Source organism: Hyla sarda, chromosome 1 (genome assembly GCF_029499605.1).
Source record: "Hyla sarda isolate aHylSar1 chromosome 1, aHylSar1.hap1, whole genome shotgun sequence".
NCBI classification, from domain to species: domain Eukaryota; kingdom Metazoa; phylum Chordata; class Amphibia; order Anura; family Hylidae; genus Hyla; species Hyla sarda.
Window position 1 is genome coordinate 334,911,356 of NC_079189.1, and position 26,272 is coordinate 334,937,627.

Genomic DNA, 26,272 nt, shown 5'->3' on the forward strand with positions numbered 1-26,272 from the left:
GCTCGTCTACTCGAAAAATGTATGCCATTTTTTAAATATTTATTAAGGATGGTATCCTGACATAAGATAGGTAGAAATTTATTAATAATAGATTTAATACTATTGAATTCTAGACTATAAGTGGTGGTAAAGGTAGGCTTCGATAACGTATTCGAAAATGTTTGATTAGGTTTTGGTGTAAGGAGACTATCTCTAGATTTTTGTAAAACTTTCCGTTTGGCTCTGTTCAGACACCAGGGCTGGTAACCTCTCTGACCCAAACGATGGAAAATATTATCCGATTCGATTTGAAAAGATTCGTCTGTGGAACAATTTCTGCGAGCCCGAGTCAGTTCACCCACCGGAACGGCTAAAACCGCATGTTTAGGATGGCATGACTGCGCGCAGGATGGTGTTACCTGCAGTCGATTTTCTGTATGTGGAAGTGTGAACACGTCCCTGTCTGCTATCAAGTAAAATGTCCAGAAATGGAGTGACGGATCTGTGCCAGGTTGAAGTAAAAAACAAATTATGAGGAATATTGTTAACGTAATCAACAAAACAGGAAACACTGTGTTCTGAGGACGACCAAATTATGATGACATCGTCAACGTATCTTCCGTACCAAACAATGTTGGAAAAGAAGAGGTTGATGTCAGAAAATATATATTGCATCTCCCATCAGTGGACAAAAATATTTGCCACTGAAGGGGAAGATTTGGCCCCCATTGAGGCACCCGTCCTCTGAACATAGTATTGATCCTGAAATTTAAAGAAATTATGAGTTAATATATAATTCAAAGCCTCAAGAACAAACTGGCACAGGTCCTCACTGTAAGTGGAAAAATTGTAAATAATATCCGACAATGCTCGAAGTGAAAGTGAATGAGGGAGAGAAGAATACAAGGATTCGATGTCCATAGTAAGCCACGAGTAAGAGGTATGCCATTCAATTTGATTCATTATCGAAAGTAAGTGTTGGGAATCTTTAATGTGGCTAGGACAAGTGGAGACAAGGGGTTGGAGAAGTGAATCTACCCATTCGCAAAGGGGTTCGTTAAGGGAACCAATACCCGCCACTATGGGTCTCATAGGAGGCGGGAATTGGCCCTTGTGAATCTTCGGTAAAGAATGAAATATTGGTGTAATGGGATTAGAAACCCATATATAATCAAACTCTTTTTGTGATAATACCCCTAAAGATAAACCATATCTAAGTAATGATTCCAGTTTAGAAGAAAATGGAGTGGTGGGATTATATGTGATTGGTGTATATGTGACCTCATCATTTAGGATAGGCTTTTTAAGCATACAATAAAGATCTACATCCATACATATAACGCCCCCCCCCCTTGTCAGCTGATCGAATAACCCAATTGTTGTTATCTCTCAAATCCTTTAGAGCAGTTCTTTCAGATTTTGATAAATTGTTGGCTCTGGGTCTCATACCAGAACGTTTAAGTTCAACTAACTCTTTCACCATACCTGGTAAGACCAGTATATGGAGGGTTACATTTGTTTGCTTATTTCCAATAGATTCCCTTTTGGGAATCCAAAAGAACCCTAATTTCCCATATACTACTTATTGTAAGTAAAAAATCCCATAAGCTTTATTAGTTGCTGCACACTTTTATATTAAAATCAAACAGCGCTGTTTGCTCCAGTTTTTCTTTAAATATTAGATTCTCAATGCAGACTTCTCTGCTATTTTTGCTTCTTATTTGTGAATGGACTGTCCTGTATGCCTGCAGGTCATACAGGGTTAATGCATAGGAGCAGCAGCGCTGTCATGGTTAAAATATCCACTCTGCCCCCCTCAACATGTTCCGCTACGACGTAGCGTTATCAAGAGGTAGCGGGCGACCATTCTCAAATAAGCAGAGATAGCAAAAATAGCAGAGAAGTCTGCATTGAGAATCTAATATTTAAAGAAAAACTGGAGCAAACAGCGCTGTTTGATTTTAATATAAAAGTGTGTAGCAACTAATAAAGGATTTTTTGCTTACAATAAGTAGTATATGGGAAATTAGGGTTCTTTTGGATTCCCAAAAGGGAATCTATTGGAAATAAGCAACTAACTCTTTCATGACCATGTCTTGAAAGGTGTCCATGTAAGGACTCCTAGAGCCAACAGGATAAAATTCGGGATTTTTAATTTTGAAGGACGGTGAGGTGGACACTGGGGTCACATGTCGCCGTGTCTCAAAATCCAATGACAATAAATCACAAAACACATTTTGGTCATGGAAGGAAGAAAAATTATTGTTAAGAGACACGTGTGATGTCGTAGAAACCTCACTAGACAATGGAACTGTATTAAATTCAACAGAGTCCACAATATCAAAATGTTTCTTTAAAGTCAAAGTTCTGACAAATTTGTTGATGTCCAAAATAATATTAAATACGTTAAAGTGGGTAGATGGTGAGAAACCCAGTCCTTTGGCCAAAACAGAGAGATGCGAGGAAGTAAGAGTGAATGAAGACAAAACAATCTCATCCAGATTTGGTCTTACTTGTGAAGCTTCTTGAACTCTTGGACCTTCTTTGATTTATGTTTGCGCCCCCCCCCCTCCCTCCGCCTGCGTTTTTTGATCTCCTAGAATCACTGGTGGAGCCATTTAAATTGGAAACAGGATGGTCGTCCGAAGCCGTGAAATCTGAAGCATCGGATTGTGTATCGGAAGCCTTCGATTCCGCTGAGCTGAAGGTGACCCGTTGGTTTCTAGGATGATATCTCTTATGGTGATAACCGGGTTTATCACCTTTTTTCAAGATAGAATGAGATGGAAGGAACTTGTCCCAAGCTCCCCAGGCGTAAACTTTATTCGACTGATGGTCATGCAAGTCCCTTTGAAATTTGCTTTTCTTGGTTTCCTTAATAATTTGTTCGAGATTCGCTATGTTTTGTTTTAATTTAGAGTCGTGTTCACACAACAGGGTGGTACCAGCATGCGGAGAAAGAAAGTCCTGCATTTTTTTTATATCCGATTTCACTTGCACAAGTGATTTCCTTTTGGGATAAAACCAGGACGTTAATCAATTTTGCAGAACATTCACTCAGAGCGTCATTCCACATTGTTTGGTGTTCCTCCTTTATATTGATGGTGGGGATTTTTTTTAGACGTAAACCTCGAGGAATGAGGCCCTTGGATAAATACGTCTCCATAGAAGTAACCTCCCACCACAGTTTGGTCTCCTTGACCAGTCGCTTTTCCAAGGAATAAAGGTGCATTTTCCACTGCGTGTCATGTGAAGCTCGATCCATGTCAAATATTTCCAATGCTGCATCGCAGCGTTCAATACGGTTATCAACGTCCTTCAGGAGAAGTAACCCCTCTTCCATGATCGGGACCGGGGCGCCGGATTCCGTTGGAGCACGACAAGTGTGAGGAGCACTCAAGGCAATAGAGCAAAGTAGGAAAACAGTCAGCTCACCCGGCCACCGCACGGCAATGTAATCCTCCAAGGATATGAAGAAAGCAGGTAGATGCCAGCGATTAACTGGGCAGATGCCAGCAAAGGACTGGGTTTCTCACCATCTACCCACTTTAACGTATTTAATACTATTTTGGACATCAACAAATTTGTCAGAACTTTGACTTTAAAGGAACATTTTGATATTGTGGACTCTGTTGAATTTAATACAGTTCCATTGTCTAGTGAGGTTTCTACGACATCACACGTGTCTTTTAACAATAATTTTTCTTCCTTCCATGACCAAAATGTGTTTTGTGATTTATTGTCATTGGATTTTGAGACACGGCGACATGTGACCCCAGTGTCCACCTCACCGTCCTTCAAAATTAAAAATCCCGAATTTTATCCTGTTGGCTCTAGGAGTCCTTACATGGACACCTTTCAAGACATGGTCATGAAAGAGTTAGTTGAACTTAAACGTTCCCGTATGAGACCCAGAGCCAACAATTTATCAAAATCTGAAAGAACTGCTCTAAAGGATTTGAGAGATAACAACAATTGGGTTATTCGATCAGCTGACAAGGGGGGGGGCATTATATGTATGGATGTAGATCTTTATTGTATGCTTAACAAGCGTATCCTAAATGATGAGGTCACATATACACCAATCACATATAATCCCACCACTCCATTTTCTTCTAAACTGGAATCATTACTTAGATATGGTTTATCTTTAGGGGTATTATCACAAAAAGAGTTTGATTATATATGGGTTTCTAATCCCATTACACCAATATTTCATTCTTTACCGAAGATTCACAAGGGCCAATTCCCGCCTCCTATGAGACCCATAGTGGCGGGTATTGGTTCCCTTAACGAACCCCTTTGCGAGTGGGTAGATTCACTTCTCCAACCCCTTGTCTCCACTTGTCCTAGCCACATTAAAGATTCCCAACACTTACTTTCGATAATGAATCAAATTGAATGGCATACCTCTTACTCGTGGCTTACTATGGACATCGAATCCTTGTATTCTTCTCTCCCTCATTCACTTTCACTTCGAGCAGTGTCGGATATTATTTACAATTTTTCCACTTACAGTGAGGACCTGTGCCAGTTTGTTCTCGAGGCTTTGAATTATATATTAACTCATAATTTCTTAAAATTTCAGGATCAATACTTTGTTCAGAAGACGGGTGCCTCAATGGGGGCCAAATCTTCCCCTTCAGTGGCAAATATTTTTGTCCACTGGTGGGAGATGCAATATATATTTTCTGACATCAACCCCTTCTTTTCCAACATTGTTTGGTACGGAAGATACGTTGACGATGTCATCATAATTTGGTCGTCCTCAGAACACAGTGTTTCCTGTTTTGTTGATTACGTTAACAATAATCCTCATAATTTGTTTTTTACTTCAACCTGGCACAGATCCGTCACTCCATTTCTGGACATTTTACTTGATAGCAGACAGGGACGTGTTCACACTTCCACATACAGAAAATCGACTGCAGGTAACACCATCCTGCGCGCAGTCATGCCATCCAAAACATGCGGTTTTAGCCGTTCCGGTGGGTGAACTGACTCGGGCTCGCAGAAATTGTTCCACAGACGAATCTTTTCAAATCGAATCGGATAATATTTTCCATCGTTTGGGTCAGAGAGGTTACCAGCCCTGGTGTCTGAACAGAGCCAAACGGAAAGTTTTACAAAAATCTAGAGATAGTCTCCTTACACCAAAACCTAATCAAACATTTTCGAATACGGTATCGAAGCCTACCTTTACCACCACTTATAGTCTAGAATTCAATAGTATTAAATCTATTATTAACAAATTTCTACCTATCTTATGTCAGGATACCATCCTTAATAAATATTTAAAAAATGGCATACATTTTCGAGTAGACGAGCTCCTAATCTAGGTAATCTTTTATCTCCGAGTGCTTTGCCACTTGCTTCCGCTGCTGGTTCTCGTTCATGGATTAAACTAAATGGGTTTTTTAAATGCGGTTTACCTAGATGCGTTGTGTGTGTACATGCTGCCAAGACTTCTACGATTTCAATTCCTGATTCGAATTCTGTACCGATTAAACAATTTATTAACTGCGAATCCACTCACGTAATATACAAAATAGATTGTAATAACTGCAATGTATCTTATATCGGCAGCACTAAAAGAACCTTGAAAAAACGCATCCAAGAACATCTTAGAGCTATTGGCAGCAGTTCTTACACTAACGCATCAAATGTCTCCAAACACTTAAAAAATGTTCATAATGGTAATGTATCTCACTTTTCTTTTTCGGGTATTGAAATAGTTTGCTCACATGACTGAGGTGGAAACCGCATCAAATCATTACGCAATAGGGAAATCTTTTGGATTGCGCACATTTCAACCACATGGGTTAAATTTAAAATCGGACGTCATCCTTCAATACTAAATAGTTTTAGGTTGCCATTGATGCCTTATATATATTATTATTTATTGTATCACTATTTATAATTATTAGTGTTCTTGCAACCTTCTTCCTCCAAAAATATATACTTTGTGTCTCCTTAAAAAATATACAGGTTTTATGTATATATTGTTTACACCCATTTTATAACTATGGTTATAGGTGTTTAATGATTTATGATTTTATACCTGTTATGTATAGCAGAAGGGTGTCTCTATTTTTGGAACGGACAGGGTTAATCCCTGGTTCATAGGATAGAAGTCTTACTCACCTGTTCCATTAGGAGGCTGGGATTTATTCCCCCACCCTTCTGCTTCCCACCATGCATCTGATGAAAGGTCACATGACCTGAAACGCATCATGCTTGGCGCTGATTCCTGGAATTTTAAATGTTTGTCTTATTGAAGTCTCTCCATGTCGATGATTTTATGGGTTCCAATAAAGGTGAAGTTTCTTAATCGCTGGCATCTACTTGCTTTCTTCATAGATTTGTAATTTACTTCTATTAAAAAATCTTAATGCTTCCTGTACTTATTAGCTGCTGAATACTACAGTGGAAATTCTTTTCCATTTGAAACACAGAGCTGTCTGCTGACATGATGAGCACAGTGCTCTCTGCTGACATCTCTGCCCATTTTTAGGAACTGTCCAGGGTAAAAGGAAATCCCCATAGCAAACATATGCTGTTCTGGACAGTTCATAAAATGGACAGAGATGTCAGCAGAGAGCACTGTGCTTGTGATGTCAGCAGATAGTTCTGTGTTTCAAAAAGAAAAGAATTTCCGCTGTAGTATTCAGCAGCTAATAAGTACAGGATGGATTAAGATTTTTTAATAGAAGTAATTTACAAATCTGTTTAACTTTCTGGCACCAGTTAATTAAAAAAAAAAAAAAAGTTTTTCACCGGAGTACCCCTTTAATTCCTGTGAAGGAATGCCTGGTCAAAGGATTATCTTGCGCAGTATTAATAGTACTAATATGTAGGGATCGACCAATAACGTTTTCTTAGGGCCGATACCGATAATCTGTCACCTTTCCAGCTGATAGCCGATAACTTATACCGATATTTCGGTATAAGTTAACGGCTATTTCAACCTCCCCCCCCCCCCCACCGGCAGGGCAGAAGCCGTTGCAGATCAATGATTTAAAGCGGGCACTTTAAATCAATGAACTGCAGCGGCTTTTGCCGGGCCAGAGACCGCCGCCACCCACTTCTCTCCCCCTGCCTGTCCTGGGGTCCTGAGTCTAACCACCACAGTTGCTCCATCGCCTCCCCCCCATCCTCTGCCCACATACCACTGCCGCCCCCACATCCTCTGCCCACATACTGCCGCCGCTCCCCATCCTCTGCCCAAATACCCCCGCCGTCCCCCCATCCTCTGCCCACATAACGCCACCGCCCCATTGCCTCCCCCCATCCCCGGTGTTATAATTACCTGTTCCCGGGGTCCGCGATCCTTCTAGCTCTGTTGGCGTCCTGCGCTGTCACTGTGCGCACTGACGGTGACGTCGCATTGGGGACGTCACTCGTCATTACCCAGCGCGCAGTAAAAGCGCAGGAGCCAGAAGGATCGTGGACCCCGGGAACAGGTAATTATAACACCGTGGATGGGGGGAGGCGATGGCGTGGTGGCGGTATGTGGGCAGAGGATGGGGGGGCCGGCGGCGTTATGTGGGCAGAGGATGGGGGGGCGATGGCGGTATGTGACCAGAGGATGGGGGGCAGCGGCGGTATGTGGGCAGAGGATGGGGGGAGGCGATGGGGGGAGGCGATGGGGCAGCGGCATGTGGCCAGAGGATGGGGGGAGGCAATGGGGCAGCGGCGGGGACAGTCGTCTCTGGCCGGGGGGCATTATTGCCATATCAGCAAGGTAATTGCCGACACCAATAGTGTCCAAAATCGTGGTTATCGGCCAAACTGATAATCGGTTGATCCCTACTAATATGTTCAAAGATTCATCTCTGTAATTCTTAAAAAGCTTTGCTCACATATAATTCTGGGCTTGCCACAGTCGCAAAAGGAGCTAGCTACAGCTCTGCAAAAACTACCCCTGTGGTCTGGGGTTTATATATTTTTTAAGGCACACCTTGCTAGTATCAGATTGGACCTTCTTTTGCCTACAGAACTGCCTTCTTTCTTTGAGGGATACATTCTACAAATTGCTGAAAACTTTTCTCAGAGATTTTGGTCCCCATGGACATGATGGCATTACACAGATTCTGCTGATTTGTCATCTGGACATCTATGATGCAAATCTCCTGTTCCACCACATCCTGAAGGTGCTCTGTTGGATTAATATCTGGTGACTGTGGAGGCTATTGGAGAACCATAAACTCATGTTCAAGAAACCAGTTTGAGATTATGTGAGCTTTCTGACATGATGCATTTTGCTGCTGAACATAGCCAACAAATGATAGGTACACTTGGTCATAAAGAGATGGACATGGTGAGTAATAATACTTTCACATTTAAACAAGGCTCATTTGGTACTAAGAGGCCCAAATTGTGTTATCAGACCATGCAACATTCTTCCAGTCTTCCATTGTCCAATTTTGGGGAGCCTTTGTGAATTGCAGCCTGTTTCCTGTTCTTAGCTGACAAAAGTGGGACCAGGTGTAGTCTTAAGCTGCTGTGGCCTATCTGCTTCAAGGTTAGACGTGTTGTGCATTCCGAGATGGTATGCTGCATCTTTTTCGTTGTTTCAGTGTTTATCTAAGTTACTGTTGCCTTTTTGTCATCTTGAACTAGTCTGCTCATTCTCCTCTGATCACTGACATGAGCAAGAAATTTTTGTCCACACAACTGCTGCTAACTAGATATTTTCTCTTTTTCGCATCATTCTGTGTAAACTCTAGAGACAGTTGTGTGTGAAAATCCCAGTAGATCAGCAGTTTCTGAAATACTCAGACCAGCCTGTCTGGCACCAACAATCATGCCAAGTTCAATGTCACTTAACCTGTTGAGGACCCAGGGCTTACCTGTACGTCCTGAGTCCGCTCCCGTTCTATAACGGGGGGCCATGGTGTGGCCCCGCGTCATTGCGTGTCGGGCCCGGCCTCTAACTACGGCCGGGACCCGTGGCTAATAGCGAGCGGCATTGATCGTGGTGCCGCGCGCTATTAACCCTTTAGACGCGGCGTTCAAAGTCGTTCAAAGGATCCCTACCTGCCTCCTCGCTGTCCGATTGCCGAATGACTGCTCAGTGCCTGAGATCTGCCAGGCATGATCAGTCAAGCGGCAGAATCATTGATCAGTGGTTTCTTATGAGAAACCACTGATCAATGTAAAAGATCAGTGTGTGCAGTGTTATAGGTCCGTATGGGAGCTATAACACTGCAAAAAAAAAGTAAAAAAAAAAGTCAATAAAGATCATTTAACCCCTCCCCTAATAAAAGTTTGAATCACCCCCCTTTTCCCATAAAAAAAAACTGTGTAAATAAAAATAAACATATGTGGTATTGCCGTGTGTGGAAATATCCGAATTATAAAAATATATCGTTAATTAAACCGCACGGTCAATGGCGTACGCGCAAAAAAATGTCAAAGTCCAAAAAAGTGCATTTTTGGTCACTTTTTATATCATGAAAAAATAAGTCAATAAGTCCTATCAATGCAAAAATGGTACCGCTAAAAACTTCAGATAACAGCGCAAAAAATTAGCCCTCAGACCGACCCATATGCGGAAAAATAAAAAAGTTATAGGGGTCAGAAGATGACAATTTTAAACGTATACAATTTCCTGCATGTACTTTAGATTTTTTCCAGAAGTACGGTATCATTTTAACCGTATGGACCTACAGAATAAAGAGAAGGTGTCATTTTTTACCGAAAAATGTACTGTTTAGAAACGGAAGCCCCCAAAAGTTACAAAATGGCGTTTTTTTTTTTTCAATTTTGTCTCACAATGATTTTTTTTTCCGTTTCGCTGTAGATTTTTGGGTAAAATGACTGACGTCATTACAAAGTAGAATTGGTGACACAAAAAGTAAGCCATCATATGGCTCTTTAGGTGCAAAATTGAAAGAGTTATGATTTTTTAAAGGTAAGGAGGGAAAAATGAAAATGCAAAAACGGAAAAACCCCGGGTCCTTAAGGGGTTAAATTCCTGTTCTTCCCCATTCTGATGCTCGGCATCAGCAAGTTGTCTTGACCATGTCTACATGCCTAAATGGATGGAGTTGCTGCCATGTCATTGGCTGCTTAGCTATTTGTGTTATCAAACTATTGAATAAGTGTACCTAATAAAAAGGCCAGTGAGTGTATATTTTCAGAAACTGCACATGCCACAGGGGAAGTAATTTGAGTTCAGTAGAAGTTACAGGTCACATGTGACTGAAGAAGGCATCCATATTTTCACATATTGTGTGCACAGACAACCACTTATCTATTGACTTACATAGAGCACATTGATATTAAAAATGTGGATGCAATTTGTCCATGATTTTGCAAATGCAAGTTTACAAATTAAATAAGTGGAAAACCACACTACAGGCTGACCCAACTTTGATGTAATGTCCTTAAAACAAGTCAAAATGAGGCTCAGTAGTGTGTGTGGCCCGTATGACCTCCCTACAACGCCTGGGCATGCTCCTGATAAGGTGGCTGATGGTCTCCTGAGCAGGGACGTGCACAGACATTTTGGGGGGCAGGAGCTGAGCTAAAAAAAGGGCACTTCTTATTATTATTTATATAAATGCCCAGGGCACTTATAGGAGGAACATCAAAAGGGCAGGGGCTCAAGCCCCCTTTCTAGTCAACCTGTGCTCATCCCTGCTCCTGAGGGATGTCCTCCCAGACCTTGACTAAAGCATCTGCCAACTCCTGGACAGTCTGTGGTGCAACGTAGCGTTGGTGGATGGAGCGAGACCTGATGTCCCAGATGTGCTCAATCGGATTCAAGTCTGGGGAACGGGCGGGCCAGTCCATAGCATCAATGCCTTCCTCTTGCACGAACTGCTGACACACTCCAGCCACATGAGGTCTAGCATTGTTTTGCATTAGGAGGAACCCAGGGCCAACCGCACCAGCATATGGTATCACAAGGGGTCTGAGGATCTCATCTCGGTACCTAATGGCAGTCAGGCTACCTCTGGCAAGCACATGGAGGGCTGTGCGGCCCCCCAAAGAAATGCCACCCCACACCATTACTGACCCACCAACAAACCAGCCATGCTGGAGGATGTTGCAGGCAGCAGAACGTTCTCCACGGCGTCTCCAGACTCACACTGTCACGTCTGTCACACATGCTCAGTGTGAACCTGCATCCATCTTTGAAGAGCACAGGGCTCCAGTGGCAAATTTACTAATATTGGTGTTCTCTGGCAAATGGCAAACATTGCTGCTGGGTTGTTGCCCTCCTACGGCCTCCTCCACGTCTCCTGATGTACTGGCCTGTCTCCTGATAGCGCCTCCATGCTCTGGACGTTACACTGACAGACACAGCAAACCTTCTTGCCACAGGTCGCATTGATGTTCCATCCAGGATGAGCTGCACTACTTGAGCCACTTGTGTGGGTTATAGACTTCATCTCATGGTACCGCTAAAATGAAAGCACCGCCAGCATTCAAAAGTGACCAAAACATCAGCCAGGAAGCTGTTCTGTGGTCTGTGGTCACCACCTGCAGAACCACTCCTTTATTGGGGGTGTCCTGCTAATTGCCTATAATTTTCACCTGTTGTCTGTTCCATTTGCACAACAGCATGTGAAATTGATTGTCAATCAGTGTTGCTTCCTAAGTGGACAGTGTGATTTCACAGAAGTGTGATTGACTTGAAGTTACACTGTTTAAGTGTTCCCTTTATGTTTTTTGAGCAGTGTACTTCTTTCAAGGCAGGGTCAGCCAACAGTAACATCCAACATTTTATTTTATTTTTTTTTTATAAATAAGAGTATTTATTAAAGTATCACTGACTAAACACAAATTACAGTTCCCATATTTGATTTTTTTTTTCAACATAAGTTCTTTTTCACTTGCCTGTTCAGACTAAAATAAAATAGCATTTATGCTAATATTTAATACATTTGGTTAGCCAAATCACATATTTACCTCCATTCCATAATTTATATTTCTTATAAACGCAGGTAATTTTATGTTTAAAACCCAAACAGTAAATGTGGGGTTTAAAAGGGAAAAATAGTAACTTAAAATAAATGTAAACATATTAAATTACAGTGTCATGGGTTACAGCATGAATGAATAGCCATTTTCTCATCCTGTTTTTATTTTTGTACTTGTAAATACGGAAAGTCACACTTTTTAAATAAGAATCTACTATGTACTGTATGACTGTACAGAATTAGCTGCCTTTGTATACACAAAGAGAAGTACTCTTTCTGGCTATTATATGACTTGTATGTGGAACTCCATTCCACACTCTCCATCTCGAATTGTCAAGCTTTCCTGAACTCACTGCACCTACTTCCTCTCCTCTCTCCATCAACTTTTATGGGCAGCATTTAAGCTGTAACCTTCAGACAGAAATAGGCAGCAGATAGGAGAAGTGGTTTACAAGTGGTGATGGGGGCTTTTTTTTCTAATAAGATATATTACCAAGTTTTCTATATTCACTTTTACCTCTGATTAACGCAAACGTTTGTTAAAGGAGTAGTGCAGTGAAATATAACTTATCCCCTATCCAAAGGATAGGGGATAAGTTATAGATCATGGGGGGTCCGTTCTGACCCCTGCAGGAAGCCGTGGCTCATGCCCTCTCCATGTATCTCTATGGGATACATGGGTGGGGTGTGCCGGCCGCTACTCTGTGTGGGAGTCGGCATGCCCCTTCCAGCAGACTGTCAGGGCCCCGTTCAGGAGATTGCAGGGGTCCCAAGCAGTCGGATTACCTGCGACCCATAACTTATCCCCTATCTTTTGGATAGGGGATAAGTTATATTTCACTACAGAATGCCTTTAAAAGAGCAGTTCATATTTGTTTACATTATTACATTATCTCTAGCGTCAAGGCTATATATACATTTAAAACCCAATCTGAGTTTACAACAGATAAATTGGATTCACACTGTACTTCTTAATGCATTTATTTTATACAGTAGAGGTTACAATAACAGGATTAATTTAAGACTGTTACTTATGATCTACTTCTGGCTTTGGCAAAAAAAAAAAAAAAAAAAAAAATATATATATATATATATATATATATTCCTGTAGTCAGACCAATAATATTTGAAGATAAATATGTGGTTAATAAATAATACCTTGTGTTACAAATGTTAAATAACTGGCATATAGATCTGAAACACTTACCTTCAGAAAGAGGATCAAGTGTGTGTATCATTAGCTGGAATATGCTATTCCTCATGAGACTGTTATGTAGTGATGCTGAGCTGCCACCACGCTGTAGTCTTGGTTTTGTCTGTACAAACGATTAAAAAAAAACATAAAAACTAGAAATATTTTGTCATCAGTATTAAACATTTTTAACCTCTGCACTATACCCTAAACCTTTATTTCTTGACTAGTTCTACAGATGAAATACTGCGTTATTTCGTTATTTGTCATTAGTTGGGGATGTAAATTTACCAGCAGTAAATTTACATAGGATTACATGTAAACAAATAAACAAGGTCAGCTTTGCTAAAATGCTTTCATATTCTAATTGTTATTTACTGGTTTAATTGCATTTATATATCAAAAAGGTGTAGCTCACTTAGGATATGGGGAAAGAGAGGGGGGTGCTCGAGGTTAAAGGTGATGCCTTCACCCGATAGGCCTAAGAGATATATGGAAGAGAGGGATGTATAGATAAAATATATATACAAAAACCAGTCCTCAAGAGCACTAGAGGTGTAGAATTAAAAGGATACAAAGATAAGAGAAAGAGAAGAGAAGTTTAGGATCCAGTAAAAAGTATATTTATTAATTATAATATATGTAAAAAAATATATTAATGAATGACCAATCACCTTGCAGGGCCCTTGCAAAGGCGAAAGGTATATATTGATACAAATCGTGTTAGGTAAAATAAATAAATGAATATAGCACTGATCAAATAAAAGTAATTATAATAAGTATCCACTATAATGTATTGCAGGAGTCTTATTCTGTTGGTATAGGTATATAGTTCACAGTTCATTAATTGCAGTTCGTCACAACAGATAATATTGCAGAAGATAGTATTCCAAAAGTAACCAAATTGTCAGTAATAATAGATTCCAGTGGTACTGAATAGATCACATTAATTAAAATCTCCAGTGACACTGGGTAGATCACATCAATTGTGACACTTGTGTCTGTGTTGCGATCTTAGTTAACCACAGCACAGTTGTATCAGCAAGTGCAGTAATAAAACTTGTAACTTTATTGCAGTTTCAAAATAGTTATAATACAACTGTATCAGCGGTGTTTGTAGAAGCGATGTTTATAAAGGAACGGTGCACAGCACCACTCAGCCTCCTCGGCAGATCTCGAATGCAGACTTGGTACGGCAGTATCTTAGGGTAGCTATGTCTGTCTGTACTTGTGGTGCCTTGCTGAGTTACAACCTGGGTGAGTGGCTCTCCGGTGGGCTCCGAGGTTCCCGGATTGGCAAGGAATAGCGTCCGGCCTCATGGGGTGATGTCCGGGAGCTCCGCCGCCCAGGGCTGTGAAGAGGATTGCAGGAAGCAGGTGTGAATCTGAATAGAGCGCTAGCAGTACGTGCGTCACAGTGTTCCCAGTAATAAGGGCATCCAGCTGTTGCAAGTCAGGAATAGTGGATATAGTCTATTTTTAAGTGATATACACTTAATAGAATAGTGCTTAATAACGGGTCAGACGCGTTTCAAGGCCGCAGGCTTTTCTTCAGTTACAAAAGATAATAATAATCTTTTGTCACTGAAGAAAAGGCCCGCGGCGTTGAAACGCGTCTGTCCCGTTATTAAGCACTATTCTATTAAGTGTATATCACTTAAAAATAGACTATATCCACTATTCCTGACTTGCAACAGCTGGATACCCTTATTACTGGGACCCCTGTGACGCGCGTACTGCTAGCGCTCTATTCAGATTCGCTCCTGCTTCCTGCAATCCTCTTCACAGCCCCGGGCGGCGGAGCTCCCGGACATCACCCCACGAGGCCGGACGCCATTCAGTGCCAATCCGGGAACCTCGGAGCCCACCGGAGAGTCACTCACCCAGGTTGTAACTCAGCAAGGCACCACAAGTACAGACAGACATCGCTACCCCAAAATACTGCCGCACCAAGTCTGCATTCGAGATCTGCCGAGGAGGGTGAGTGGTGCTGTGCACTGTTCCTTTATAAACATCGCTTCTACAAACACCGCTGATACAGTTGTATTATAACTATTTTGAAACTGCAATAAAGTTACAAGTTTTATTACTGCACTTGCTGATACAACTGTGCTGTGGTTAACTAAGATCGCAACACAGACACAAGTGGCACAATTGATGTGATCTACCCAGTGTCACTGGAGATTTTAATTAATGTGATCTATTCAGTACCACTGGAATCTATTATTACTGACAATTTGGTTACTTTTGGAATACTATCTTCTGCAATATTATCTGTTGTGACAAACTGCAATTAACGAACTGTGAACTATATACCTATACCAACAGAATAAGACTCCTGCAATACATTATAGTGGATACTTATTATAATTACTTTTATTTGATCAGTGCTATATTCATTTATTTATTTTACCTAACACGATTTGTATCAATATACACCTTTCGCCTTTGCAAGGGCCCTGCAAGGTGATCGGTCATTCATTAATATATTTTATTACATATATTATAATTAATAAATATACTTTTACTGGATCCTAAACTTCTCTACTCTTTCTCTTATCTTTGTCCTTTTAATTCTACACCCCTAGTGCTCTTGAGGACTGGTTTTTGTATATATATATTTATATGTACATTCCTCTCTTCCATAATTGCATTTATAGTTTTATTAATTTATCAAATGCCTAACATTGCTTTTTTTCTCTTTTCCATAGGTTAAACAAAATTGTTACAATTGTGTCAGTGACAATTATTTTTCTTTTCATGGAGAGCTGTGTTGAACCTCTTAAAAGGGGGCTCCACTGGCCAGCATTCCGAACATAAAGTTTCACTGTCACACCCTGTGGGGATCAGCCACACCCCCTCAATACAAGTCTATTGGAGGGGGGGTGACGGCCACCCCCTCAGCACGCACACAGCATTTGGAACTAAATGCTCTGGACGCTGGCCAGTGGAGTACCCCTTTAATGACCCTGGAAATAGAAATGTTATGATTTAAATTTTTTCCTCTTCGCCCTTTAATCAGGCTAGGTTTAGTGTTATTACAGGCGTATTTGATTTGTAAAAATGCGTCCGGAAATTGTGTCCATACTTTTTTTTTATATTAATGTGTTCTATGTGAGTCTATGGGAAATGAGTTGTCTGTGCATACAATATGTAAAAATACAGTTGCGTAAGTAAATTATGTTTCTTATTTTTGTGGCTGTTATCAACGTGGCCATACCTTTACATATTGTGTACACAGACATCGACTTTCCCTTAGACTTTCATAGAGCACATTAAGGTTAAAAAATGCGGATGCAATTTTGTGAACGCATATAACCCCTTAAGGACATAGCATTTTTCCACTTTCGTTTTTTCCTCCTTACCTTTTAAAAATCATAACCCTTCCAATTTTGCACCTTAAAATCCATATGATGGCTTATTTTTTGTGCCACCAATTCTACTTTGTAATGATAACAGGCATTTTACCCAAAAATGTACGGCAAAACAGAAAAAAAAATCATTGTGAGACAAAATTGAAAAAAACCCCCGCTGTTTTGTAAATTTTGGGGGCTTCCGTTTCTACGTAGTACATTTTTCGGTAAAAATGACACCTTATCTTTATTCTGTAGGTTCATATGATTAAAATGATACCCTACTTATATAGGTTTGATTTTGTCGTACTTCTGGAAAAAATCATAACTACATGCAGGAAAATGAACATTTAAAGGGTACCTCTCATCAAATAAACTTTTGATATATTTTAGATTAATGAATGTTGAATAACTTTCCAATAGCATGTTAATGAAAAATATGCTTCTTTCTATTGTATTTTTCCCGATCAGTCCTGTCAGCAAGCATTTCTGACTCATGCTGGAGTCCTAAACACTCAGAGCTGCCAGCCTGCTTTGTTCACAGCCAAACAGGCTGTGAACAAAGCAGGCCTGCAGCTCTGAGTGTTCTCCTTTGTGAACAAAGCAGACTGGCAGCTCGTAGTGTTTAGAACTCCAGCATGAGTCTGAAATGCTTGCTGACAGGACTGGTAGGGAGACCCCTAGTGGTCATTTCTTCAAAGTGGAAAATTAAATAGAAAGAAGCATATTTTTTAATAACATGCAATTGTAAAGTTATTCTGCATACATTAATCTATAATATATCAAAAGTTTTTTTGATGAGAGGTACCCTTTAAAAGTGTCCTCTTCTGACCCCTATAATTGTAACATTTTTCTGCGTACGGGGTAGTATGAGGGCTCATATTTTGCGCCGTGATCTGACGTTTTTATCGGTACCACTTTTGTGTTGATCTGACTTTTTGATCGCTTTTTAATAATTTTTTTATGGTATAAAAAGTAACCAAGAATATGCTATTTTGGACTTTGGAATTTTGGCGCATACACCATTGACCATGCGGTTTAATTAATTATATATTTTTATAGTTTGGGCATTTACACATGTGGCAATTTTTTTTTTTTTACAGTTTTTTTTTTTTTTTTTTATGGGAAAAGGGGGGTGATTCTGACTTTTCTTAGGGAAGGGGTTAAATCACATCTATGTAACTTTTTTTTACACTTTTTTTTTGCAATGCTATAGCCCCCATAGGGGGCTATAACATGCATTACACTGATTGCCAGCACTGTTTAATTCTACGCCATGTATTATCTGCACTTGATTGCTCAAGCCTGGATCTCAGGCTTGGAGCAATCAAACGCCGATCGGATAGCGTGGAGCCAGGTAGGGAGCCTCCCGCTGTCCTCTCAGCTGTTCAGGATGCCACTATATCACCGCGGCGGTCTCGAACAGATACGCTGAGCTAACCGGCAGCATATTCTCCCTTTTTAGATGCCGTGATCAACTTTGATTGCAGCGTCTAAAGGGTTACTACCAGTCTGGCGTGACCTTCTGGTGTTTGGCCACAAGATGCCGCTGTTTCCTAACACACTTAAAAGACCTGCATGTTTTCCATATTCATGAGAGGGGAGAGTGACCAGTAAAAGGTGGGGAGCAGCCATCTTAGAGAGAGCTGAGACTAAAACTGTGAGATGATCATACTGTATCCAGGTGTGGGAGCATACTTCAGTGACCAGTACTAAGTGAAGCTGCTTGTGTCCGAGACCCTGATCCTATCCAGAGGAATAGAGGATTGCTTCCAGGAACGCGGATGAGAGCGGAGGAGCAAAACAACATAGTCTGTGGGACCGCACGTTTGTTGAAGAGGCATTTGTTCTGTTCAGAGTCACCAGCGGATGCAGAGCAGACCCACCTCATTACTTTGTTGGCACCTAAAGACTAAATCAGGCCTGTAGGTAGTTTGTTAGGGTCTCTGTTCGTGTCAGGCCACAAGTGTTGCTAATATTCATTGCAAGGACTCCATAACATAAAGTGACATTTCACAATTGGAGAGCTGATAAACTTCCCACAAACTCAAGCCAGGCTTGCGTTTTGATCAGGAGGAATACTCAGGCACGTGCTACAACTCCGGTTAGGGGAGGGGGAATAAGGTAGACCTTTGTAAGATTGTAAGCTGTTGTGCTGCACCGCAGGCTAACCCAAACCACACACATATACAGTTATTCTTGTGTTTTTAGTAGAGATGAGTGAACTTTTCAAAAATTCAATGTGTTTTTAGGGTAATAACAGGTAAGGTGCTGCAGATTAGATATGCCCGCCGGTAGGCAAATTAACACTCCATTCACCTTCATTGGGCACCATGCTGTGCCGCACAAGGGTCTCAGCCTTAGGCTGGGTGTATGTAAGTTTATTGAATGTTTCTGTTTATTGTATGTTTCCAGAATTTGTTTTTGGGTTCATTACCCCGTTTAAGTAAAATTTGGTTCTGACAAAAGCTGCTGGTGAGGTTGTTTTCCTTGTTCGTGACTTCGCTGTATCCTGGGGAGCCAACCCAGGTACACGGTTTACATTTTGGCGTAGTCGACAGGATACTGCGACCATTATGGACAGGAACATGGCAGGAGACCTTCCCTCGGTGTCAATGGTATCGGTCCAAGACCCAGCTCTTGCAGTGCAAGGCCAACTTGCACCAACACCACTGATATAGCTTGTACCTGCCATGCCCGCCTCAGTAGGGTATATCCCCGTGGGGGTGCTGTTGCATCATCGGCCAAAATTTGACAGTAAAAATTAGGGATGCACCGATATATCGGCGGCCGATACATATCGGCCGAAAATAGCTGTTTCGGGGAAATGCCGAAACAACAAAAAATGTGCTGATAATGACCCACCTCCCCTGCCTGCCCACAGCACAAGTTGCAAACACTGCCAGTGGCAGAGGCACTCGTGGTGGGTGCAGGGGGGGCCGGGCGCAACATCTGGGGGGGCGCGCTCTCCGGGATAGGAATACTTCTTTTTATGTGCCCGGGCCGGCTCCCGTGTATGGCTGCAGGCGGGGGCCGGCCAGAGCATATAAAACCTAATACTGTATACTAAAAACCAGGGGGCCTCCAGCTGTTGTGAAACTACAACTCCCAGCATGCCCAGACCGGCAAAGTCGGTCCGGGCATGCTGGGAGTTGTAGTTTCACAACAGCTGGAGGCCCCCTGGTTTTTAGTATGCAGTATTAGGTTTTATATGCTCTGGTCGGCCCCCGCCTGCAGCCACACACGGGGGCCCGCCCGGGCACATAAAAAGAAGTATTCCTATCCCGGACATCCCTGTGTCCCGAAAAATCTTTTCGGGACATAAGGATGTCCGCCTGTCACTCACCATTCCCCGGCGTCCTCCTGCGATCCTCTTTCGGACCTTCGCTTCTCCGCCTCTATGGTCGTACGCACGGGACGTCATTGTGCGTACAACCATAGAGACGTAGGAGGACCGCAGGATCGTCGCAGGAGAACGCACGCTGGCCGGGGCCTGGTAAGTGACCGCGTCATCTTGTTCAGTGTTCCGGTCACCGCTTCCCCGGTCCCGGCACCTACTGCTATGGTCCATAGGCCATAGCAGTAGATGGTGACCCGGGCCAGAGGAGCAGTGACCGGATCACTGTGGGGGCAGCAGTACAGACATACAGCCTCCAGCCATACACTGTATATGGCTGGAGGCTGTATGTCTGTGGAGTGGGGGGGGGGAGCTGCCTAATATTGTGGGGGGAGCTGCCTAATATTGTGGGGGGGGGGAAGCTGCCTAATATTGTTGGGGGGCAGCTGCCTACAAATGTGGGGGAGCTGCCTAATATTGTGGGGGGAGCTGCCTAATATTGTGGGGTGCAGCTGCCTAATATTGTGGGGGGAGCTGCCTAATATTGTTGGGGGGAGCTGCCTAATATTGTTGGGGGGGAGCTGCCTAATATTGTGGGGGGGGGGGGGGAGCTGCCTACAAATGTGGGGGGAGCTGCCTAATATTGTTGTGGGGAGCTGTCTAATATTGTTGTGGGGAGCTGCCTAATACTGTGGGGGAACTGCCTACTATTGTGGGGGAACTGCTGACCTAATGTGGGGGGGGAGCTGCCTAATATTGTTGGGGGGAGCTGCCTAATATTGTGGGGGAACTGCCTACTATTGTGGGGGAAATGCTGACCTAATGTGGGGGAGCTGCCTACTATTGTGGGGGAGCTGCCTATTAATGTGGGGGAAATGCTAACCTAATGTGGGGGGGAGCTGCCTAATATTGTGGGGGAACTGCCTACTATTGTGGGGGAACTGCTGACCTAATGTGGGGGGGAGCTGCCTAATATTGTTGGGGGGGAGCTGCCTAATATTGTGGGGGAACTGCCTACTATTGTGGGGGAAATGCTGACCTAATGTGGGGGAGCTGCCTACTATTGTGGGGGAGCTGCCTATTAATGTGGGGGAACTCCCGACCTAATGTGGGGAAGCTGGCAATCTAATGTGGGGGAATCTAATGAGCGGAGCGCTGCATTTTACCAGAAGACGGGGAGAAGTCATTTTCGGTTTCAGTATCGGTTTCGGCTGGACATTTTTTTTTATTTCGGTTTCATTTCGGTTCAGAAATTTCCATTTCGGTGCACCTCTAGTAAAAATATGATGTTGCAGACTGGACTGAAAGGATGCGAAGTGCAGTTAGAATGTGTAACCTGACCCCCGAGCTACGGGCAGAGGTTGTGTTGGGGGCTCTAGAGGGTGACGTCGAACGGAAAGTGAGGATAAGTCCTGAATCCGAGAGAGACACCCTAGAGAAAATATTCTCCCTTCTGGAGGGAGCCCAAGGGGTTGTACCAAAGTAATGCAGTTGTGGGGCCAGTTCTTCCACCGACCGCAGCGAGAGGATGAGACCCTGATGCAGTACTCCAATGCCCTACAGGAGACATTTAATGAACTAAAGCGGTGAGACCCAGAGGCCATGGAAGCCTTTCGGGAGGTGGACCGGCTACTACGAAACCAGTTCATAGTGGGGCACTCCAACAAGTGCTTACAGGACAAATTTCAAGAGATGACCCGGACAACGCCCAACATTACATTCTACAGCATCAACCTAGCTGTTGTAGTGAGAGAAGAGCACATGCCCGTGGCAGAAAGAGTGGTGAGTAGCACCCATGCTACATGAGGGCAGTCTGCATCTAAGTCCTTAAAGGATGTGGTCCAGAGCCTGTGGATTGAGTTGAGAGAACTTCTGCTGGAAGTGTCCCAGATGAAGACAGGATCACCCTGGCCTCTGGAAATGACCCCAGTGCCCCGCGCCACTCCACCTTTTGGCGAGGTGTGGGGCCTCTACTGGGCTTGTCGAGAGTACGGCCATATGGCCAGAGAGTGCCCAGAGCAGATGAAGTCTGAACAAACGCTAAACTCCCAACTGTCGCTTGAGGAACACGACCTGTATGCCAGCAGCCCCGTTATGGAAGCAGAGTTGGAAGGCCAGAGGGTACGCTGCCTAATTGATACAGGCACAGAGTGTACCCTTATGCCTCTGGAGTTCTTTAAAAGACACTTTGGACATATGATGGATCCGGAAGAAGGGAGTGTAATCAGGCTGACAGCTGCTAATAACAGAGAGATGGAAATCTGAGGCATAGTCTGGATGTGGTTTCGACTGTTTGGTCAAGACGTCGGCAAGAAAGGGGTCATCCTGGTGGACCATTCGTCCCGAGAGGGATGGACGTGATGCTAGGTATGAATGTGCTGAGAGACCAAGACCATCAACTCTATGCCAAAGAAGGGCCCAAGTATTGGTAACGGGCCACCACACACCGGCCAACCCAAAAGGTTCTACAGCAGATGGTGAGGAGCTGTAGTCTGCAAAAGAGCAACATGTCCGGTCGGCCCATTGGACACGTGAAGGTGCCGCAGAGGAATCCGGTGAAGATCCTACGTCGACAAGAACAAATATTGATGCTGCCGGTGGGGGCTAGACATCAACTGAATGGACTGGAGGTCCTAATCGAGCCCGCTTACCAAGAGGAAACACAGATAGCCCGGGCCTTTGCAATTGTTAAGGATGGATGTGTGCCTGGACTCTGCCTCATTGTTGAAGATGGCGAGTTAATCATTCCTGGGAATATCTTGCTGGCCAAAGTTTGTGTCCGAAGAGGATATCCCTCGACAAAGGAGCTTCACGCTACAGCCAGATGGGAGATCAGCCTGGACCTATGCTGTAGAGGTCCATCAAAGGGAGAACCAGACAGCGGATTGGAATGGTCGAGTGATCATGGCCCTGACTTCAGGACAACAGAAGTTGCTGGAAGACACCCTATGGGAATTTCAGGAGGCATGATGAGGACTTCGGATGTGCTTCCGCCATCAAACATGAAATCCCCACAGACGATGCTGCACCGATCAGGGAATGTTACCGGCAAATCCCACCTAAAATGCACCAGGAGGTGTAGTATATGGTGGCCAGCATGTTGGAAAACCAGGTGATCCAACAGAATCAAAGTTCTTGGGCTTCTCCAGTAGTCTTGGTGCGAAAGAAAGATGGGAGTCTCCGGTTCTGCGTGGATTATTGGAAGCTGAATACCCAGACTGTCCAGGATGCCTACCCCTTCCGCAGATTGAGGAGTTGTTGTCCGCCCTGAGTCATGTGAAGTTCTTCTCGACTCCTCACCTGGCCAGTGGGTATTGGCAGGTACCGGTGGCCAGGAAAGACTCTACGAGTTCAACCGGATGATGTTTGGTCTGTCCAATGCCCCGGGAACATTCCAGCGGTTGATGGAGCACTGTCTGGGGGATCTCAACTTCGAGTCGGTATTGATATACCTGGATGACATCGTAGTGTTTGAAGATCACCTCCAGAAGCTGCGACAGGTCCTAGGACGGGTACGAGGCCATGGGCTCAAGATCAAGCCTAAGAAGTATCAACTGTTTAGACAACAGAGTGTTTGGGACATTTGGTAACCCAGGAAGGGGTAAAGCCGGCCCCCTGCAAGGTGGAGGCTGTCTAGAAGTGGCCCCAGCCACGTACACTACGAGAGGTGTGGGCACTCATGGGACTGGCTGCCTACTACAGGAGGTTTATAACCAAATTTGCTCATTTGATGGACCTGTTAAATGAGTTATCAAGGGGCACTGCAGGGGGGGGGGCAAAGAATCGTCCCATCAAGTGGGGAACATGACAACAAGAGGCCTTTGAAGCTGTGACGGAGGCGCAGACCCGTGCCCCGATTCTGCCTTATGCGTGGTACGACACCCCATTCCTGCTGTACACTGATGGAAGTCTACATGGTCTGGGGGCAGTGTTATCCAAAGTCCAGGATGGAGTCGGAGCGCAACCCTGACAACTGTAGCTCCTTTAATTTGGAACTACTGGCACTGGTGTGGGCCATGACAGAAAGGTTTGCAGAGTACCTGACAGGTGCAGAGGTGACCGTGATGACTCGTTAGCACATCTGGAGAATGCCAAGCTCAGTGCACTTGAGCAGAGGTTGTTGTCTCCCCTTTTGAAGGACCAATACGGCATCAAGTTCCGGTCAGGTAGGGAGAACGGCAAGGCTGATGCACTCTCCCGAGTCCCTATAGGGTTATCTAATCAGAGTGTAGAAGACTGAAACTCCTGATCTTGGTTGATTACCCATGTTCCAGGATGTGGCACATTCAAGTGGGGTGGCGTCTGGGATGCCCATGGTGCTGGGAAAGACATTGGCAGATTGGGAGAGAATCTAGAATGGCTGCCTGGATCTGTGGAAAGTGAAAGAATGGGTCCCGACCAAGATCTGGCCATGGCCAGAAGAGCGGGCCCGTCTGACTCCAGAGGGCCAAAAGTTGTTGAGGCAGTGGGATAAGCTGACTATTACCCAGAGCATCCTGTGTCGGACCATATACTTACAGTCAGAGCTGCAGTACCGGCAATAGATTGTCATCCCCATGTCATTGGGACCGGAGGCCGCCAGGGAAGCGCATGAGAGGAGTGCCCATTTTGGGAGCGAGAAAACGTTCAAGTGGCTCCAACAACTGGTATACTGTCCAGATCTGGCAGACATGGTGACTGAGGCATGTCTTAAGTGTTGACTCTGTGGGCAAGAGTACTGAACAGTGGGCTCCTGCCCAGGCCATCCGGGCCTCAGCACCCCTAGAGCTTCTTATGATCGATTATGTACAGATTGGGTACTCTACCTCGGGACACTGTCTAGTCATGACAGATCGTTTCACCAAGTATGCGGTGGCTGTACCCATCAGAGGTCAGAAGGCCGAGTCGGCTGCTGGAACGACCTGCAAGCACTTTATGCAGGTGTTTGGGTGTACATTGAGCATATATTCGGATCAGGGGGCATGTTTTCAGGGTACTCTAACAAATGAGCTGTACCAACTGTATGGCATCAAACGTTCCGGCACCACCCCATATCACCCCTAGGGAAACAGGGCGTACGAGCAGTTCAACTGCACATTGCTCCAGATGTTGCGGACTCTGGAGGACAGCCAAAAAAGGCTCAGTGGCCCGAGTACCTGCCTGAACTTATGTGGGCCTATAACAACAGGGTACACAGTACCACCGGTTACTCCCCACATATGCTCATGTTTGGGAGAGCCGGATGGGAGATTGAAGTTCTCCACATGCCCGACCCGATGGAGCCACCACCGAGAAATATCACCGCATGGATGCAAGACCACTGCCGCCAGCTGAGAGCGGTCCACAAGGTTGTGGAGGAGCACCTGGGACACGTGGTACACCCTAACCCAAGACCAGTGCAGAGAGATGGGTATGCCCAGGGTGATTGAAGGATGGTATCTGCCAAGCGGCCGTCTGGGAAGTTGGATGGGCAGTGGGAGGCGGCTTCATACATGGTGAAGAGGAGGGTAGACCCTGCCATCCCGGTCAATGAAGTAGAGCCAATAGGGACTGGGAGGCCCTCACAAAACTTGTAGCGTAAAATGATGAGGCATTGTAATTTTGATGAGCCTGTGTGTGTAGGAGATGCCTCCTCCTGCTCAAAGTACAGAGGAAATTCCCTTAGAGAAAGAAGAAGAGGAATGGTGGGTTGTCCCTGCCCCAGTACCCACAGGGGCGCCGGCTGTGGCAAGATTGCCACCCAGAGAAAGTGTTGAGCAGTCAGCAGCTCCTTTCCCATTAGATGTGTCTGACATCCCCAATGCCTCTGAGCCTACCCTTCTGAAAAGGTCAGCCAGGCCCAATGCTGGTGTGCCCCCACAGTGCTATGCCCAGGATGCGTTTCTATGGGAAGGGTTGCCGAGGGCGACAACCTCTAGTGGTGTGGCATGTGACATGGGAAACAGCTCTCATTGTCTGAACACTGTTTGTTTAAATTAAAGCATACCCGTCAGATCCAACAAAAAAACCTAATCCTGACCATGTACACCTAATTTTTGTGTCTAGCACCTTTATTTTTTTTTTTATTACACTTTTAATTTAGCTCACTAGTCAGAATTCCTCTCAAAGCAAGGGGGCGTGGCCTCACTGTGCAGGTCTCCACCCCCTCCCTCAGTGTAACGCTCACGTTTCAGAAGACAGGAACTCCGGTGGATGTGGATCCACTGGACCTGAGTGGCAGATGACTCAGACCGTACCAGGGAGCGGAGTCTAAGGTGCCGGTGGCTTTCACCAGAGCCTGCCGCAAAGTGGGATGGACTTGCTGCGGCAGACAGCACCCAGGTCGCTACCCCTGGGACGGCTTGACCACACAGGCGACTGAGGAGATGTGAGGCACAGGAGGGATAAGGCAGCTATGCTTGTCAGGATAGCAGAAGGTCAAGGCAGGTGGCACTGGCCTTTTAAATCTTAAAGCTCCAGTGTGTGCACGCCTTATGGGATGGGGACACCCACGCCAGAG

General features: G+C 44.3%; 1 protein-coding gene across 8 annotated transcripts in view; it reads right to left on the reverse strand.

Moving 5' to 3' along the window:
- SLC24A2 (solute carrier family 24 member 2) overlaps window positions 1-26,272 on the reverse strand; it is a 548,887-nt gene that overhangs the window by 185,759 nt on the left and 336,856 nt on the right. For all 8 annotated transcript variants that reach the window (XM_056519994.1, XM_056519975.1, XM_056520005.1 and 5 more), the window contains one exon: window positions 13,120-13,228. In XM_056519994.1, coding sequence (XP_056375969.1) covers window positions 13,120-13,228 — 109 coding nt within the window. The remainder of the gene's footprint in view (window positions 1-13,119; window positions 13,229-26,272) is intronic.